The 20,592-nt window shown below is 39.4% G+C and overlaps 1 protein-coding gene across 1 annotated transcript in view; it reads right to left on the bottom strand.

The window, feature by feature from the left end:
- LOC129831075 (collagen alpha-1(XXII) chain-like) overlaps nucleotides 1-20,592 on the bottom strand; it is a 59,347-nt gene that overhangs the window by 28,274 nt on the left and 10,481 nt on the right. Inside the window, exons 4-11 of the mRNA XM_055894100.1 lie at nucleotides 17,797-17,877; nucleotides 13,452-13,563; nucleotides 4,289-4,412; nucleotides 3,525-3,800; nucleotides 2,964-3,044; nucleotides 2,642-2,761; nucleotides 1,945-1,989; nucleotides 1,759-1,821 (exon numbers count right to left, since the gene is read on the bottom strand). Coding sequence (XP_055750075.1) covers nucleotides 1,759-1,821; nucleotides 1,945-1,989; nucleotides 2,642-2,761; nucleotides 2,964-3,044; nucleotides 3,525-3,800; nucleotides 4,289-4,412; nucleotides 13,452-13,563; nucleotides 17,797-17,877 — 902 coding nt within the window. The remainder of the gene's footprint in view (nucleotides 1-1,758; nucleotides 1,822-1,944; nucleotides 1,990-2,641; nucleotides 2,762-2,963; nucleotides 3,045-3,524; nucleotides 3,801-4,288; nucleotides 4,413-13,451; nucleotides 13,564-17,796; nucleotides 17,878-20,592) is intronic.

The raw sequence follows: 20,592 nt of genomic DNA, 5'->3' as shown, positions 1-20,592 counted from the left end.
TACGACAAAACACTCTAAACAAGCTATGTTCTAATATGACTGTTTAGTATGCTTACTATCAACTGTTTATCTTTCAAATGTCAGGCCCGTACAGATCTGCTATTTTAATTTGATATCCTGTTGTCGCTCAGCTTTTTCCAGCACCGCAGGAAATGCAAATTGTAGTGTATTCAAAGTTTAAAGGGTTCTAAAGCAGTAGGAACCAAAAGAAGCCATATTACAGTACAACCTATGTGTTGTGATAATTGCATTGTTCCAAAACCTGTTAGTTCATATGCCTTGCGACTGTGATATATAGGCCTAAGACAGAGACAATGAGAAGACAGTGGCAGAATAAATTCAACCACAATTTAGTTTTTTTCACAAAACCGGAGAGCAACCTCTGTCCTGTGAAGTCCACAAAGCGTATTGCACGTAACACACAGTTACATGATCTACAGTATGGTCAAGCAAGTTAATGTTTCCAACATTTTCGGCCCACTAAACAACTATTAATTTAGAACAACAGAGAGTTACTGCAAGTCGCAAAGAAAACAGGAGCTGCCTCCACTATTCCAGCACCATTTCAACTTCAACATTTCAACATCATCAAATCACCTCTGCTTAGTATAATACAGTGACAACTAAAAGATACTAAAAACTATTTAGTCTAATCAACGTAAGCTAAATATCATGTGGCTGTCCATGGTTCTGATTTCTGTGTAAGCGGGTGTGTGAGTGTACGAGTGTTCGTGCAAGTAGAAAAAACACGTTGACTCACCCTACTTGTAGAGAAAAGCCAATGCCATCCTCCTCTCTTTCATTTTGACGAAATGGTCTATCACTGTCATACAGTACACACTTTCATTTTTTGTTGTCCTAAGCTACCTGGCTAAAATGCTTGCTCGCTGACCTAACTTTCATTCATGGGCAACTTTAGCTAGTTAATATTAGTCTTCTACATCTAGCTACATATTGAACTTCCATCCTCTCAGGCCAGGGGCACAATGTATTAATTAATGGTTGGATCAGAATTGCCATTATAATCATTGGCCAGTACGGAGAATTAAGTAAAACCACAAGTCTAAATCCCTATCTTCATCCATGGCTAATTTAGGAAAGGGGCTACCTAGCGACCGGAGGACAACAACACAACGAGATGCAACAATTCAAGTTGTTTCTGACATACAGTATGCTCTCAATGCCAAATCCATGCCGCCTTACCTTGACACATTTTTGTGGTGCGCCAGGACCATTCACAGTTGAGCACGCTCAGTTTAGCTCAATGCTGATTGGCACAATTTGTATAGTTTTTTGTCAAGGGAGGCCAAATACTTGCTGGCTTCCCTTTCATTCAACAATGGCAGCAACAATGTCATACTCGTTTGGACCAGACAGCGTCAGATCGCATACACGCTCACTCGGATCATTTCTCCTGTGAGATACGTTCAGCCTCTTACGATTTGAAGGAAACTTATGGAACTCAGAGAAACAAAATAATTTTTTTTTTTTTTTTTTTTTGGGGGGCTGGCTTCCCTTGGCATCCAGAAATACATGCCATTGTTCCAAAGTTTGTAATTTCCACTTTAAAATGTCAGACTTGAGTTGCACTAACGAATCAACGCCTACAAAAATGTCCATTAACTAAATACCCATAATAATTCACATTTTCTGTTGCTGCAGGATCATTTTCCTACTGTGAGAAACAGGGTCGAATTAAGATAGCAGATAAGTAAATGGGACAGTATGGTTGACATTGTCACAGTAATGTTTTCATACAGTTTCTCCTTTGGCTCCCTTGAAGCCAGAAGGTCCAGCCGCTCCCAGAGCACCAGTATCACCCTGTAAGAGTAGGCATGTGACATTATGACAGAGCACAAGAACGAGCCCAGAGAAATTGATCCAGAAAATAGGAATATTGTTGTATCACACATGAGATACAGCTTAGGAGGAGCGTTAGATGACCTTTTCACCCTTGGGCCCGGCAACGCCAGGAACACCGATCTCTCCCTGTGATGAAGGAACATTTATTGATCCATTATTACATCAGGTAGTCACATTGAAAATTAGATCTCTTTTGCAAGTTAGTAAAACATTAAAGGGTTACTTCAGAATTTCGGATGAACACAATTTTTATGTCTCTGTGTCCAGTACAAAAGAAGTTAGCTGTAGTTTTGCGAGCCATGCTAACTAGGGTTAGTGCAATGACTGCAAGTCTATGTAGACTTACAGTCCTTATGCTAGTTAGCAATAGGCACTAGCGCTGGTTAACAACTTCCTTCAAACTGCACGCAGAGACATAAAATGGTATCCACGAGTTCATCTGACTCTGGGGAAGTAGATACAGGGCCTCATTGCCAAAATCACTAACTATCCCTTTAAATAAACAGATCTTTGGAAACCGTAAAACACATATAGAGGAGCTATGACCTATAATTAAGTGATAAGGCAGGAGGGGGTGTGGTATATGGCCAATAAACCATGGCTAAGGGCTGTTGTTAGGCACAAGGTGCCTTATTGCTATTGAAAAACTGGTTACCAATATAATTACAACAGTAAAAATACATGTTTTGTCATACCCGTGATATACAGTCTCATATACCACGGCTTTCAGCCAATCAGCATTCAGGTCTTTAACCCCCCAGTTTATAATAGATCTTACCCTCTCTCCAGCGGGACATGAGCAGTTGACCGCCTGGGGTCCTCTCTGCTGCTCCCCCCTTGTAGGGGTGGGGGTGGGAATCTCTATGGGAGGGGCCTCCGTCACCACCTTCTTGGGGCACTGGAATTAAAAAACAGTATTACCGTCTGAAGGTGAGCCAGGTAACTGTACATGACAGAGGAAAGGAGAAAAGGGAAAGATGTCTCTCAGGAAGCAGTGAGGTATGATATGCATTCTGTCCAGCAGAGTGGCCCAGGCCCACCACAGTGACAGATGATTGGTTGACTCACTGGTGCCCTGTCTGTCTGACTGTCTGACTCACCGGCCCGGTGGGCAGATCACAGCAGGTCTCCAGCTCAGCGTGTTTGGAGTCACAGTAGATGATCATTCTCTGAAGGTCAAACTGCAGGGACAGAAAGTCACAAAGTTAGCTAAACATACACTACAGTACAGTAAATGAACACAGAATCACAAGATGCACACTACAGATGTAGGATCTTAATTTGAGCCAGTTTTCTACAGTAGGAAAATAGTCCTGCAGCAACAATTATTATGTGGATTATAATTTATGGCCATTTTTTGTAGGGGTTGATACATTTTTCCTTAGGGCAAATCAAGTCTGACATTTAAAAGTGGAAATTACAAACTTTAGGACCCTTTTAAAATCTTGAATACACTACAAGTGTACATTTCCTGCTGTGCAAGAATTCTCAGCAACACAAGTGATGAAATTAAAATCCCACATCTGTAGTCTAGAAATACAACATAAAAAGTATTTCCTTAATCCACCATGTTGTTCCACCACATACGGTAGCATACTTCCATTCCCCTGACCTTCCCACTGCTCTTAAGCTCAACCCTTATAAAACCACCCAGCACTCACATCAATGGGCACGCTGTCGTACAGCCTCTTCCCGATCACAGTCTTCCCGTGGATATCAATGTCCTCCCTGTCCCCGATGGGCAGGGTCTGGATGAGTTTACAGTCCAGGTACAGAGACACCGCCTTGGCCTCGACGCTCAGGGCGATCTTGTGCCAGTTCCTGTCGAACAGGTTGTCCACCTCTTCATTCTTGAACACAGCTCTCACTGCATCTTTGGTCAGCCCCACTGCGTTGTATTCCACTGCCTTGTTCTCACCGTCCAGACGGATAGACACCTGGGTAGGATCGACGGAGGAAGGATCAAGTGAATAAAGTTGAATGTGTTAATGATGAAAGGTTTCTCAAATGCATGTGATAGGCAAATACAGGGACGCAACTTTCACTGGGGACGGGGGACATTCTGAAATTGCACCCCCCCCCCCCCCCCCCCCCCCGCACAGTATTATCATTGAAACGTGATACAAAACGAGGGACGGTGTGCTTTAGGACCATGCAGATGCCCCCAAGCGGTCTGGTAGGCTGTTTGGAGTGTTTATCTGACTGCATAAAAAAATTAAAAAATAAAATGTCCCCCCCAATTCAAAAACCAAAGTTGCGCCCCTGGGAAAATATAACATATTCTCTGATATTCAATGGTACAAATTATCAGGAAAATAATAATAATGCCTCTCTGTCTGCATGCCAGCCCCAGCAACTGGCAATCAAATAGACTCAGCATGGAATATGTTGATGCACACACACACACAGCACTATGAAAACCCACCTGTGGAATTCCATACTTGTCAAAGATCTGCCAGAGGTACCAGTCCTCTCGTCTCGAGGTCTTCCTGAACTTGAAAGTCGTCACAAAAGCATATTCATCTGGCAGACCTTGAGGGAACACGTCTCTGGAAAACATCAACAGCACAGAGGGTTGCCAATCAATCACCTCATCCACGCTACATGAATGCATTATCACTGGATTGTACAGTAGGTCACTGTAGTATATCTACTGTTGTAGGCCTACATGTCATTCTTACATCTGTTTGGTGTATATATGTAGGCCTACATGTCATTCTTACTACACTATATATGTTTGGTGTATATATGTAGGCCTACATGTCATTCTTACAGCTGTTTGGTGTATATATGTAGGCCTACATGTCATTCTTACTACAGTATATCTGTTTGGTGTATGTATGTAGGCCTACATGTCATTCTTACAGCTGTTTGGTGTATATATGTAGGCCTACATGTCATTCTTACTACAGTATATCTGTTTGGTGTATATATGTAGGCCTACATGTCATTCTTACTACAGTATATCTGTTTGGTGTATATATGTAGGCCTACATGTCATTCTTACTACAGTATATCTGTTTGGTGTATGTATGTAGGCCTAAATGTCATTCTTACTACAGTATATCTGTTTGGTGTATATATGTAGGCCTACATGCCATTCTTACTACAGTATATCTGTTTGGTGTATGTATGTAGGCCTACATGTCATTCTTACAGCTGTTTGGTGTATATATGTAGGCCTACATGTCATTCTTACTACAGTATATCTGTTTGGTGTATGTATGTAGGCCTACAAGTGTGGTGGTTAATTTCTGTATTATCAAACGAGGAGAGTCAAACTTATCACACAAGTCAGAGTTATACTTAAACGGAATCTTTATTAGTGAGAGCTTTGCAATAGCGATGGCTGGTTCAGATGAATCGTTGTGAGCCCCGAAACAAAAGTACAAAGGTCTTTTATAGCCAAGATACACCCCTTTCAAACTACATGACGAACAAAAGATATATAGAATGGGTCACAAGGTTAAGATTTGTATGAAAGAAACCTATAATTCACAGCAGACAGTATCTGCTGTAAAAACAGTCATCTTTGTGTACAGACCAGGGTCTGGCCCTGGGGTCATCTCTCCCTGGTAACATATAAAACAGAAACATTCACTCATGCTCTGGAATGCTCTTTAGGTTTTATCACCCAAAAGACATGGTAAATACCCTGTCAGTGTTATCTCCCAGAGGCCCATCCTCAGTAGAACACACACAGAATAGTTATAAGAATACTATATTCTGTTGCGTAAAACTACCATCTGATGCAATAAAAGTATCATAACATAATCTTGCAATTTTCCACCATACATGTCATTCTTACTATATCTGTTTGGTGTATATATGTAGTCCTACATGGCATTCTTACTACAGTATATCTGTTTGGTGTATATATGTAGACCTACATGTCGTTCTTACTACAGTATATCTGTTTGGTGTATATATGTAGGCCTACACGCCATTCTTAGTACACTACATCTGTGTGGTGTATATATGTAGGTCTATATGCCATTCTTACTACAGTATATCTGTGTGGTGTATATATGTAGACCTACATGTCGTTCTTACTACAGTACATCTGTTTGGTGTATATATGTAGGTCTATATGCCATTCTTACTACATTATATCTGTTTGGTGTATATATGTAGGCCTACACGCCATTCTTACTACACTATATCTGTGTGGTGTATATATGTAGCCCTACATGCTATTCTTACTACAGTATATCTGTTTGGTGTATATATGTAGGCCTACATGCCATTCTTACTACAGTATATCTGTTTGGTGTATATATGTTGTATATATAGATCATGTCTACATTAGATGACTGATCATGTCTACATTCTATAACTGATCATGTCTACATTATATAACTGATCATGTCTACATTAGATAACTGATCATGTCTACATTAGATAACTGATCATGTCTACATTAGATAACTGATCACGTCTACATTAGATAACTGATCACGTCCACATTAGACAACTGATTGTGTCTACATTAGACAACTGATTACGTCTACATTAGATAACTGATCATGTCTACATTAGATAACTGATTGTGTCTACATTAGACAACTGATCATGTCTACATTAGATGACTGATCATGTCTACATTAGATAACTGATCATGTCTACATTAGATAACTGATCACGTCTACATTCTATAACTGATCATGTCTACATTCTATAACTGATCATGTCTACATTAGATAACTGATCATGTCTACATTAGATAACTGATCATGTCTACATTCTATAACTGATCATGTCTACATTCTATAACTGATCACGTCTACATTCTATAACTGATCATGTCTACATTCTATAACTGATCACGTCTACATTCTATAACTGATCATGTCTATATTAGATAACGGATCGTGTCTACATTAGATAACGGATCATGTCTACATTCTATAACTGATCATGTCTACATTCTATAACTGATCATGTCTACATTGATAACTGATCATGTCTACTTTCTTCAACTGATCATGTCTACATTAGATAACTGATCATGTCTACATTCTTCAACTGATCATGTCTACATTCTATAACTGATCATGTCTACATTAGATAACTGATCATGTCTACTTTCTATAACTGATAATGTCTACATTAGATAACTGATCATGTCTACATTCTATAACTGATCACGTCTACATTCTATAACTGATCATGTCTACATTAGATAACTGATCATGTCTACATTCTATAACTGATCATGTCTACATAAGATAACTGATCATGTCTACATTAGATAACTGATCATGTCTACATTAGATAACTGATCATGTCTACATTCTTCAACTGATCATGTCTACATTAGATAACTGATTGTAACGGTGGTCCTCCTCCTCTTCAACCGAAGAAGAGGAGTAGTGATGGAACCAAGGCGCAGCGTTGTGAAATGACATATTTAATAAAGACACGACAAAACAACAAAGACAGAAAACGAACTATACTAGAATTTACTAACAAAAAAACAAAACGAATGTGTAGACAGACCTGAATTATATGAACTTACATAAAACACGAAGAACGCACGAACAGGGAAAAAAGACTACACAAAAAGAACGATGTACAAAACAAACCGAACAGTCCCGTATGGTGCGACTGACACAGGAGACAACCACCCACAACGAACACTGTGAAACAACCTACCTAAATATGACTCTCAATTAGAGGAACGCCAAACACCTGCCTCTAATTGAGAGCCATACCAGGCACCCCTTAAACCAACAGAGAAACAGACAACATAGAATGCCCACCCAAACTCACGTCCTGACCAACTAACACATGCAACAAACTAACAGAAATAGGTCAGGAACGTGACACTGATCATGTCTACATTCTATAACTGATCATGTCTACATTAGATAACTGATCATGTCTACATTAGATAACTGATCGTGTCTACATTAGATAACTGATCGTGTCTACATTAGATAACGGATCATGTCTACATTCTTCAACTGATCATGTCTACATTAGATAACTGATCATGTCTACATTAGATAACTGATCATGTCTACATTCTATAACTGATCATGTCTACATTCTATAACTGATCATGTCTACATTAGATAACTGATCATGTCTACATTCTTCAACTGATCATGTCTACATTAGATAACTGATCATGTCTACATTAGATAACTGATCATGTCTACATTCTATAACTGATCATGTCTACATTCTATTACTGATCGTGTCTACATTAGACAACTGATCATGTCTACATTCTATAACTGATCATGTCTACATTCTATAACTGATCATGTCTACATTAGATAACTGATCATGTCTACATTAGATAACTGATCATGTCTACTTTCTTCAACTGATCATGTCTACATTCTATAACTGATCATGTCTACATTCTATAACTGATCATGTCTACATTAGATAACTGATCATGTCTACATTAGATAACTGATCATGTCTACTTTCTTCAACTGATCATGTCTACATTAGATAACTGATCATGTCTACATTCTTCAACTGATCATGTCTGCATTCTATAACTGATCATGTCTACATTCTATAACTGATCATGTCTACATTAGATAACTGATCGTGTCTACATTAGATAACTGATCATGTCTACTTTCTTCAACTGATCATGTCTACATTCTATAACTGATCATGTCTACATAAGATGACTGATCATGCCTACATTAGATGACTGCTCATGTCTACATTAGATAACTGATCATGTCTACATTCTTCAACTGATCATGTCTACATTAGATAACTGATCATGTCTACATTAGAATACTGATCATGTCTACATTCTATAACTGATCATGTCTACATTCTTCAACTGATCATGTCTACATTAGATAACTGATCATGTCTACATTAGATAACTGATCATGTCTACATTCTTCAACTGATCATGTCTACATTAGATAACTGATCATGTCTACATTAGATAACTGATCATGTCTACATTCTATAACTGATCATATCTACATTCTATTACTGATCATGTCTACATTCTATAACTGATCACGTCTACATTCTATAACTGATCATGTCTACATTAGATAACTGATCATGTCTACATTCTATAACTGATCATGTCTACATTCTATTACTGATCATGTCTACATTAGATAACTGATCATGTCTACATTCTATAACTGATCATGTCTACATTCTATAACTGATCATGTCTACATTAGATAACTGATCATGTCTACATTCTATAACTGATCATGTCTACATTCTATAACTGATCATGTCTACATTAGATAACTGATCATGTCTACATTCTATAACTGATCATGTCTACATTCTATAACTGATCATGTCTTCATTCTATAACTGATCACGTCTACATTCTATAACTGATCATGTCTACATTAGATAACTGATCATGTCTACATTCTATAACTGATCATGTCTACATTCTATTACTGATCATGTCTACATTAGATAACTGATCATGTCTACATTCTATAACTGATCACGTCTACATTCTATAACTGATCATGTCTACATTAGATAACTGATCATATCTACTTTCTTCAACTGATCATGTCTACATTAGATAACTGATCATGTCTACATTCTTCAACTGATCATGTCTACATTCTATAACTGATCATGTCTACATTAGATAACTGATCATGTCTACATTCTATAACTGATCATGTCTACATTCTATAACTGATCATGTCTACATTCTATAACTGATCACATCTACATTCTATAACTGATCACGTCTACATTCTATAACTGATCACGTCTACATTCTATAACTGATCATGTCTACATTAGATAACTGATCATGTCTACATTCTATAACTGATCATGTCTACATTCTATAACTGATCATGTCTACATTCTATAACTGATCATGTCTACATTCTATAACTGATCATGTCTACATTCTATAACTGATCATGTCTACATTAGATAACTGATCATGTCTACATTCTTCAACTGATCATGTCTACATTCTATAACTGATCATGTCTACATTAGATAACTGATCATGTCTACATTATATAACTGATCATGTCTACATTCTATAACTGATCATGTCTACATTCTATAACTGATCACGTCTACATTCTATAACTGATCACGTCTACATTCTATAACTGATCACGTCTACATTCTATAACTGATCACGTCTACATTCTATAACTGATCACGTCTACATTCTATAACTGATCACGTCTACATTCTTCAACTGATCATGTCTACATTAGATAACTGATCATGTCTACATTAGATAACTGATCATGTCTACATTCTTCAACTGATCATGTCTACATTAGATAACTGATCATGTCTACATTCTATAACTGATCATGTCTACATTAGATAACTGATCGTGTCTACATTCTATAACTGATCATGTCTACATTCTATAACTGATCATGTCTACATTCTATAACTGATCATGTCTACATTAGACAACTGATCATGTCTACATTAGATAACTGATCATGTCTACATTAGATAACTGATCATGTCTACATTAGATAACTGATCATGTCTACATTCTATAACTGATCATGTCTACATTCTATAACTGATCATGTCTACATTAGATAACTGATCATGTCTACTTTCTTCAACTGATCATGTCTACATTAGATAACTGATCATGTCTACATTCTTCAACTGATCATGTCTACATTCTATAACTGATCATGTCTACATTCTATAACTGATCATGTCTACATTAGATAACTGATCGTGTCTACATTAGATAACTGATCATGTCTACTTTCTTCAACTGATCATGTCTACATTAGATAACTGATCATGTCTACATTCTATAACTGATAATGTATACATAAGATGACTGATCATGCCTACATTAGATGACTGTTCATGTCTACATTAGATAACTGATCATGTCTACATTCTTCAACTGATCATGTCTACATTAGATAACTGATCGTGTCTACATTAGAATACTGATCATGTGTACATTCTATAACTGATCATGTCTACATTCTTCAACTGATCATGTCTACATTAGATAACTGATCATGTCTACATTAGATAACTGATCATGTCTACATTCTATAACTGATAATGTCTACATAAGATGACTGATCATGTCTACATTAGATGACTGATCATGTCTACATTAGATAACTGATCATGTCTACATTAGATAACTGATCATGTCTACATTCTATAACTGATAATGTCTACATAAGATGACTGATCATGTCTACATTAGATGACTGATCATGTCTACATTAGATAACTGATCATGTCTACATTCTATAACTGATCATGTCTACATAAGATGACTGATCATGTCTACATTAGATAACTGATCATGTCTACATTCTATAACTGATAATGTCTACATAAGATGACTGATCATGTCTACATTAGATGACTGATCATGTCTACATTAGATGACTGATCATGTCTACATTAGATAACTGATCATGTCTACATTAGATAGCTGATCATGTCTACATTCTATAACTGATAATGTCTACATAAGATGACTGATCATGTCTACATTAGATGACTGATCATGTCTACATTAGATGACTGATCATGTCTACATTAGATAACTGATCATGTCTACATTAGATGACTGTTCATGTCTACATTAGATGACTGATCATGTCTACATTAGATGACTGATCATGTCTACATTAGATGACTGATCATGTCTACATTCTATAACTGATCACGTCTACATTCTATAACGGATCATGTCTACATTCTATAACTGATCATGTCTACATTAGATAACTGATCATGTCTACATTCTATAACTGATCATGTCTACATTCTATAACTGATCATGTCTACATTCTATAACTGATCATGTCTACATTCTATAACTGATCATGTCTACATTCTATAACTGATCATGTCTACATTAGATAACTACATTAGATAATAATGAATGGTTAAAAAGTAGGCCAAGGCTGCCTGTCACCTCAATATTCAGCAACTGTTGGTGGTGCAATGGGCAACCAACTTCACCAATCAACCGTTTATTGTAAAAAGCAACCAATGACGGCAATGCCCTCCTCGGGTTCTAGGAGGAGACAAAATGGGCATTTGCATCCTTAATCCCTCACAAGTAAATTTAGAAAAACGTGTTGCTTTGAAAGCTACTCGAAGACATATAGCATAACAAATCCAGCTGTTTAATCTGTAATGTGCGCAGCATTTGTCCTTTCTATTAGGATAAAGCGAATTGGGAACACTGCCACTACCTCACTCTCCAACCGTGATGCGCATGAATTGAGTAGTGATGGGCATTTCGAGTTTTTTCGGTGAGCGGCATCATCTGGCTCCGTTCACAAAAAAAATAGGATAATTTGGCTCCCACATGGTTCAAAATGCTTAACGCAAATATGCAAATCAGGGAGTCAAATGAACGGCTCTTTCACCGATGCGATTCGGTTCCTAACATTCAGCATAAAGAGCCATTCAAAAAGAGTTTGTGCTAACCGGATCCTTTGGATGTCCCTACCCTAAACCCTAACCTTAACCCTTACCCTAACCATAATCTAACCCTAACCCTTACCTTAACCATTTTAAATGTCAACGTCAAAGGGGTAGGGATGTCCCAAGGTCCCAGGTAGCAAGGACCGTTCAAAAAGACCTGTTTGTTCGCGACCCATCACTAAAACTGAGGAGTGAACTGAAGTGAAGATGAAATTGGGCAACTCTTGGAAAGCAGTGGAAATTGATGAAAACTATTATTACAGGTGTGATGATGCTGATGGTGTGTCAAGACAAATTATTTGTTGACAACTGTAGCTACGGACAGAAGTGACTTCACGTAGCAGGTTAGTAGAATTAACGCAGCAGGTTAGGAGAAGTAGCATAGTAGGTTAGGATAATGAGGTTAAGGTTAGGAAAAGGGTTAGGGTTAAGCTTAGCTAAAATGCTATAGTTGTCAACAACAGTTATTCAGATAGCCACTCTAGCTATAATCTCAAGTGGATGCTAGCAAGCTAGGCAGTGCTAGATATCAACAGCCAGTCCAGTAGGGTCTGGAAGCTATAGTGAGTTTTGATTGGTCAGTAGCGTTGCGATATCGCTGAGTATTTGCATAAAGTTCAGCTTTCCCCAACGGTTCCCCACCCACTTCACTCAATTGAAAATGAATGGGGCTCTGTTGTTTCATCACCCCCAACGTGTTGTGTTGAAATGCAATGTAATCCCCAAAGCGGCAACTAAATGAAGGTGTGCTGCTAGCCACAGCCATAAAAACCATCAGTATCATAACCCCGGAACCCATTGGAGGCCATTTTCAAATGTAGCCTGTAAAAGCATTTACACAAGCAGCCCAATTCTGATATTTTGCCCAATCATCATCAAAGAGCTGATCTGATTGGTAAAAAGACCAATTAGTAGAAAAAAAAGATCAGAAGGTAGAAACGTGTTGGTGTTATCAATAAAGACGTTTTTTTTTAAAGACTTCCACTGACCTCCAACAGTTGAAATGTATCTTCACTTTGTATTAGGATAGGAAGATTGTGATGGAAGACCTGTCAGCAACTCAACTCAATCAATCAATGGCCGCAGCCTGGGAATTAAATGTAGCCCTACTTGTCACAGCAAATAAAGAATTGTTCACTCACTCGGTCTGTTGTACAATAGGCATGGTCCCAAGTCGAATATAGGAGCTCTGGCCCTCATCAAACCTTGGTCCCAGTATGTTTTCCACTTTGAAGTATTCCATCAGGTCGAACCCTGCAACAGACGGGACAGAAGATAACATGATTAGCCTAGAGTTGTAGCTGAGTAAATCAAATACATAAAGTGGTTTGTAGAACTTTCTTCTGATCACAAACAGAGGGAGCACTGATCATGATAAGACCAGAGCAACACACTAGAACCCATCAAAAAGAGCTATAGTTTGGAAATGACTGACATACAAATACCCAAGTAGATCAATGATATTTACTGTATACTGTTTCTCACAATATATATGTGTGTATCCTCACTAGCGAGATAGATTGATGCAGTTAAATTTGGGGGGGGGGGGGGTTGAGAGAGAGAGAGCCACAAGGAGTCGCTAGAACACAATGGGACAAGGACATCCCAACCCTCCCCTAACCCGGACGACGCTGGGCCAATTGTGGGCCGCCTCATGGGTCTCCAGGTCACGGCTGGCTGCGACACAGCGCGAGATCGAACCCGGATCTGTAGGAACAACTCTAGCACTGAAATGCAGTGCCTTAGACCGCTGCGCCACTCGGGAGGCCCCTGAGAAAAGAAAAGTTACAGACAGAAGGAAATCCTCTCTGTAGTTTGTGGTTACCTACTAATTGACTGCTAGAGTAGCCATTTGACTTCCCAGACTGGTTTAGACGTAGGGTCTCCTACCATTCAGCAATCCTATTGAACAAGTGGCGAGATTGACTGGGGCTTTCACCAATCAGAGTGAGAGGAACCCTTTTAGTCACTCAGTATGCCTAACTCATTTACATCTGAGTGTTGAGAGATAGACATTGGTTGTCTGGTCTGACCCAACATGGTGAATAAATGATGAGAAGAGTCAGCAGAGAACCATAGAACCATAGACTGGCGACCATGATAATCATGAACAGACGATCACGGCAGCCTAGCCCAGTGCTCAGATGTTACCATCTGTCCGGATCAAAAGAATGCATTGTGTCTTTCTCTTTCCCAGTCACTGCACTCATTTGGCGTTCCCCACAGAGCCAGGTCGACCCATTGGCCGTCTCTGGCTGTTCAGAATAACTTTTTGGAGGATGATGATTATACAGCATCCTCTGCCAATCCAAATTACAGGTCTGTGCTACAGCCCGGCTCGTCCTTAAAGCCACGGGACTCAACGAGTGCACAGAGCACGGAGAGTATTTGCACAGTGCAGCACGATGACAGAAGAGAAAACAGAGCTATTAAAAACATCACAGCTAGATTATGGGTAGTTGGGTACCTCCTTGACCACGACCCACCCAGATTACATCTGATCTCAAAGTGTTTCCCCTACCATAATTGTCTAGGCGGGGTGGGGCGTGGCAGCTAACCCCACAGACCAGTAGACCTGTCTGTCTGACTGTCTGAGTAATTCACACTTTCTTGCAGTGGGATGAAGTAGATAGATGCAGCTGGTCAGAGGAATGTTTATTGTCTCAGACAGTTGATGGGTTATGGGGTCCCTTCGACAGTTATCCAACAGCATGCTATGACAGGGCTATTGGGCACCTGTACGTTTTAAGGTCATTGTTTTGTTCGTGGCTAATGGTGTATCTGCAGCCTGTGTGCTTTGCCACCTGCCTGTACGCTTCAGCAGCACTGTCACATGACCGCCTTCATAATGGAACTTAACTGTCCCCTGAACAATGTTAAGTATCACATATTGACATTCACAAGGCATATTTCTTCTGACTCATGTCCATATGGGAAATGTGATTCAAATCTAGCTGAGAAAACGTGTACTGTAGCCTGATTAAAACTGTCTCCAGAGTGATTCTCTGTAGCATTCATAGCAAACTGCATTCTAGACTATAACTTATGAATGATATCTGCATTCATAGGATGAAACAGCAGGTTATTCAAGCTGGTCCTAAGTCAAACAAACAGTGCAAATGCAATTTGACCCACTTTTTTTTGTGAATTATGCCAGACTGTATTTACAGGACAACAGGACCATGGACTGCAGTACTGAGATCAGATGGATAACAGACAGCATTAGTAAACTCCCTGCCCATGGTTCTTGGGCCCTGCTAGCATTGCCATAGTGACTTGATTGTTGTTTAAAAGGGTGTGTCCTCTTCAAACCACAAACACAAATACACTCACACACACACACGCAGCTGTTCCATTGGAGCACCAATGACATAATTGCAAATATGAGTGTATTTTAGACCTCTGCCTTTTAACAAGTGGAGTTTCATGTCCTCTGGCAGTAAATCTATTAAACAGAAAAACTTAGTGGGCCTGATATCTAGCGAGGCCAGAATAAGGGTGTGGCTCCACTTAGTTTAAGCTCCAACAGAAAAGCCACAAATACAGTGGTGTGTGTGTGTGTGTGTGTGTGTGTGTGTGTGTGTGTGTGTGTGTGTGTGTGTGTGTGTGTGTGTGTGTGTGTGTGTGTGTGTGTGTGTGTGTGTGTGTGTGTGTGTGTGTGTGTGTGTGTGTGTGTGTGCGTGTGCGTGCGTGTGTGTGTGTGGATTAACCCATATCTGTCAATCAATCAAACCCACACTGGGATCTGCCTCAACAATTCAGCTAAATGTAATATACTGTATATGAAATAAAACATACTTGCCATTTAAGAGACACTTTTATCCAAAGGGAGTTTAAAAAAACAAATTTATTGTAGTTGTGAATGTGAAGCATCTTCAAACAACTTTGGCTGCATAGTTCTAGTGATTTATCCAGATTTCTTCCTCTTTATATTGCAGTTTATAGTAAAGGCCCAGCCACATAATTAGAACTGGTGTGTCTACTAGAGGATGTGATGTATCCAGTCTAGTCAGTGGGAACCCCCGGAGGAACTGTCGTTTCAAACACCAGAAACAAACTGCAGCTCTGCCAGAAGGCCTCAGCTTCTCAGACAGGTTTACAACCCACGTTGTTAAACCTCTGTTCTTCCCCGGATAGGGTTTTCCTGAACTTGGCTGAAAAGCTGTTTCAGTAGCTCCACACGACTGAGTTAGGACTCGGTCCCCGAATGCCCTAGTGTGCTCCCCCAGGGGTCTTATCCGCTAAGGGCTTGTGGGTGTGCAGGCTTTTGTCCCAGCCATGCAGTAACACCTCATTTAGCTAATCAGTCTTATTTGAAAACTATTATTTTTGGCTAGATGAAAATTGGCCTCCTCTGCCTTTTGCACTACTTGGTGGTATCAAAACCTTGACTTTTGAGTGAAAAGATTTAGGTGGTGGCAGTAAATCACTCAGGAGAAGTAAAGGAAAAATAATTAAGCAGTAAAACTCTGAAGTATGTTATTGCAATTATTCACACTGATTTGTCACGCTAGGTTACGAAGCAAATTATCATTTTGAACAGCCTGTAAATCTAACATTTCTCACTGCTTGATGTTCTCTAAGATCAGATATCTCAGTGCCATTACTCCAATACTTGTATTCTGATCTGCTTTCATGATATTTTACGCGTTTCACACTAGATTGACAGTTTCCTTTCCCCAGGTAAAGAGGCTGTAGCAGGAGTCAGACATCCCTCCTGGTCCCTGACTGTTTTTCCACTTAGCATGATGAATGTGAGGGGGAGGCATACAGTAGACAGGAACTCTGATCCCTTAAGACTGTAAGACAACGTCCTACCTATCTGGTTAAGCAATACTGCTCCATATTTCTCAGAAACTATTTTTTGTATAAATCCTGGTAAATACCCACTGAAAATAGAGACCACATGAACAACTTGTTAAGAACCTGCTAAGGTGCCTTAATATAACTAGTAAATACAGAACTAGACCATAATAATTCATTTTAAGTTGTCATAGATATTACTATAGTCTGTGTTCATTTAGCAAAACGTCCCACCTTCTCTTGTAGTTGGATGGAAAGTCTGTGGTTCAACACAAGGGAAGTAGGCTGCTTCATGTACAAGCTCTGATACTTTTTGTAACATTATAACAACAGGAAACTAGTCCCAGCAAATGGATAAATGAATAGGTATGTTTTGGCTAGGTTCAAATACTTTTTCTTTCGTGTTCTCTAAGGAAGGTCTGAAGTGATGGAGGAGAGGGTAGAGAAAGTCATTTAGCAATTCATTTACCATCTGGTCTTAGTACAAATGTTCATGAAAAACAGGTATTTGTGTAGTGGGCCTATTTTCAGACGTTGTTATTCACCATGATTGCATAGATCCAATGATACTTGCAGTCAGATGAACGATACATGGCACTTTAGCTATTAACCATTCTGTTAGACGAATGTGAAACATTCAGAAAAGTTGATCAGTGAAAAGGGGAGAAAAAAAGCAGTTTTTACCTGGAACTTCCTCCAATCCATAGCTGGTACTGTTGGGTTTGAAGCGGTCTGGTTGGACCTTCATATTGGGGCACAGCACGTCTGAGGAGAGAGCAGAAGAGCAGAATTAGATTGAAGTAACAGAGAATCTTATTTTGATCAGTTTGATCAAGAAAAAAATAAATCTTTTACAGAACGCAAACCTATCCTAGAAACCTAGCTACATCGTTTTCATTCAATAGAATCATTAGTTTTAACTAGATGATTGGAGTTATGAAGGGCGTGTCCCATTGAAACGGGATATTTCATTGAAACTATCGGTAGATACTCCAGTAGGAGTACAGTGCCTTGCAAAAGTATTCACCCCCTTGGCGTTTTTCCAATTTTGTTGCATTACAACCTGTAATTTAAACAGATTTTTATTTGGATTTCATGTAATGGACATACACAAAATAGTCTAAATTGGTGAAGTGAAATTTTAAAAAGGATTTGTTTAAAAGAAAATCTAATGAATAAATAACGGAAAAGTGGTACATGTATATCTATTCACCCCCTCTGCTACGATGCCCCTAAATAAGATCTGGTGCAACCAATTACCTTCAGAAGTCACATATTTAGTCAAATAAAGTCCACCTGTGTGCAATCTAAGTGTGACATGATCTGTTACATGATCTCAGTATATATACACCTGTTCTGAATGGCCCCAGAGTCTGCAACACCACTAAGCAAGGGGCAGCACCAAGCAAGCGGCACCATGAAGACCAAGGAGCTCTCCAAACAGGTCAGGGACAAAGTTGTGGAGAAGTACAGATGAGATTTGGGTTATAAAAAAATATCAGAAACTTTGAACACCCCATGGAGCACCATTAAATCCATTATAAAAAATTTTAAAGAATATGGCACCACAACAAACCTCCCAAGAGAGGGCCGCCCACCAAAACTCACAGACCAGGCAAAGAGGGCATTAATCGGAGAGGCAACAAAGAGACCAAAGATAACCTTGAAGGAGCTTCAAAGCTCCACAGCGGAGATTGGAGTATCTGTCCATAGGACCACTTTAAGATGTACACTCCACAGAGCTGGGCTTTACGGAAGAGTGGCCAGAAAAAAGCCATTGTTTGAAGAAAAAAATAAGCATAAAGGTATGTGGGAGACTCCCCAAACATATGGAAGAAGGTACTCTGGTCAGATGAGACTAAAATGTAGCTTTTTGGCCATCAAGGAAAACGCTATGTCTGGCGCAAACCCAACACCTCTCATCACCCCAAGAATACCATCCCCATAGTGAAGCATGATGGTGGCTGCATCATGCTGTGGGGATGTTTTTCATTGGCAGGGACTGGGAAACTGGTCCGAATTGAAGGAATGATGGATGGCGCTAAATACAGGGAAATTCTTGAGGGAAACCTGTTTCAGTCTTCCAGAGATTTGAGACTGGTACGGAGGTTCGCCTTCGAGCAGGACAATGACCCTAAGCATAGTGCTAAAACAACACTCGAGTGGCTTAAGGGGAAACATTTAAATGTCTTGGAATGGCCTAGTCAAAGCCCAGACCTCAATCCAACTGAGAATCTGTGGTATGACTTAAATATTGCTGTTCACCAGCAGAACCCATCCAACTTGAAGGAGCTGGAGCAGTTTTGTCTTGAAAAATGGGCAAAAATCCCAGTGGCTAGATGTGCCAAGCTTGTAGAGACATACCCCAAGAGACTTGCAGCTGTAATTGCTGCAAAAGGTGGCTCTACAAAGTATTCACTTTGGGAGGAGGGGGGTTGAATAGTTATGCACGTTCAAGTTTTCAGTTTTTTTGTCTTACTTCTTGTTTGTTTCACAATAAAACATATTTTGTATCTTCAAAGTGGTAGGCATGTTGTGTAAATCAAATGATTAAAAAATCTATTTTAATTCCAGGTTGTAAGGCAACAAAATAGGAAAAATGTCAAGGGGGTGAATACTTTCGCAAGCCACTGGAGCGATGCATGCACCATTCCCAGCGGTGACAGTTTTAGACTCACACACACATACATACCTCACAGGCCTGGGATGGCCAAGTGATGCCAGTGGTGACAGATAGGAAAGGCAACAGCCCCACTCAGGGTTAGTTTACATTGGCAGAGAAGTCTTTTGTATTTGTAGGAGGGAAGATCGCATCCTGACTTGTCTCTGTGTTGTTGCTGAGGTAACAGGTATCAATGCTGCTGACACAATGGGATGGGGTCCTTTGTATGATGTTCAAACTGGGATGGAAGCTAGTGGCTCAGTTGGAGACAGTGGAGGCTGGTGGGAGGGGCTATAGGAGGACCGGCTCATTGTATTGTCTTGAACGGAATACATGTAACCATATCAAACATATGAACCCATATGTTTGACTCCATTCCATATATTCCATTCCAGCCATTACAATGAGCCCAGCCTCCTATAGCCCTTCCCACCAGCCTCCTCTGGTTGGAGAGGGGGTATATGTACTGTACATTTCTTTGCCCATCTCACTCTACTTTCCTGGAATGCTGCATGGTTTGTTGTAGGATGTTCATGTGCAAAAACAGGCATGTTAGAGACACCAATTCTCATTCCATTGATCTCTATTAGTAAAATCTCTGAAATAGTTGTCAGCTATGATGACTGAAAGGAGAGCAGACACACTGACACTAAAAGGTGCTGAATGTGAAATTATTCAAAATTCCTCAACTTGTGTAAATATAGTCCACATAGTTGCGTTAAGGCCAGAGGAATTTAGTTTTAACTCACATTATTGCCTTTGAACTGTGATGCTATGATAAATTGGCATGAGAGGAATTAACGGCACTTAACCAAATT

Source organism: Salvelinus fontinalis, chromosome 32 (genome assembly GCF_029448725.1).
Source record: "Salvelinus fontinalis isolate EN_2023a chromosome 32, ASM2944872v1, whole genome shotgun sequence".
Taxonomy (NCBI): Eukaryota; Metazoa; Chordata; class Actinopteri; order Salmoniformes; family Salmonidae; genus Salvelinus; species Salvelinus fontinalis.
The sequence above is the reverse complement of the archived record's forward strand: the minus strand, read 5'-3'. Positions and strand labels throughout refer to the sequence as shown.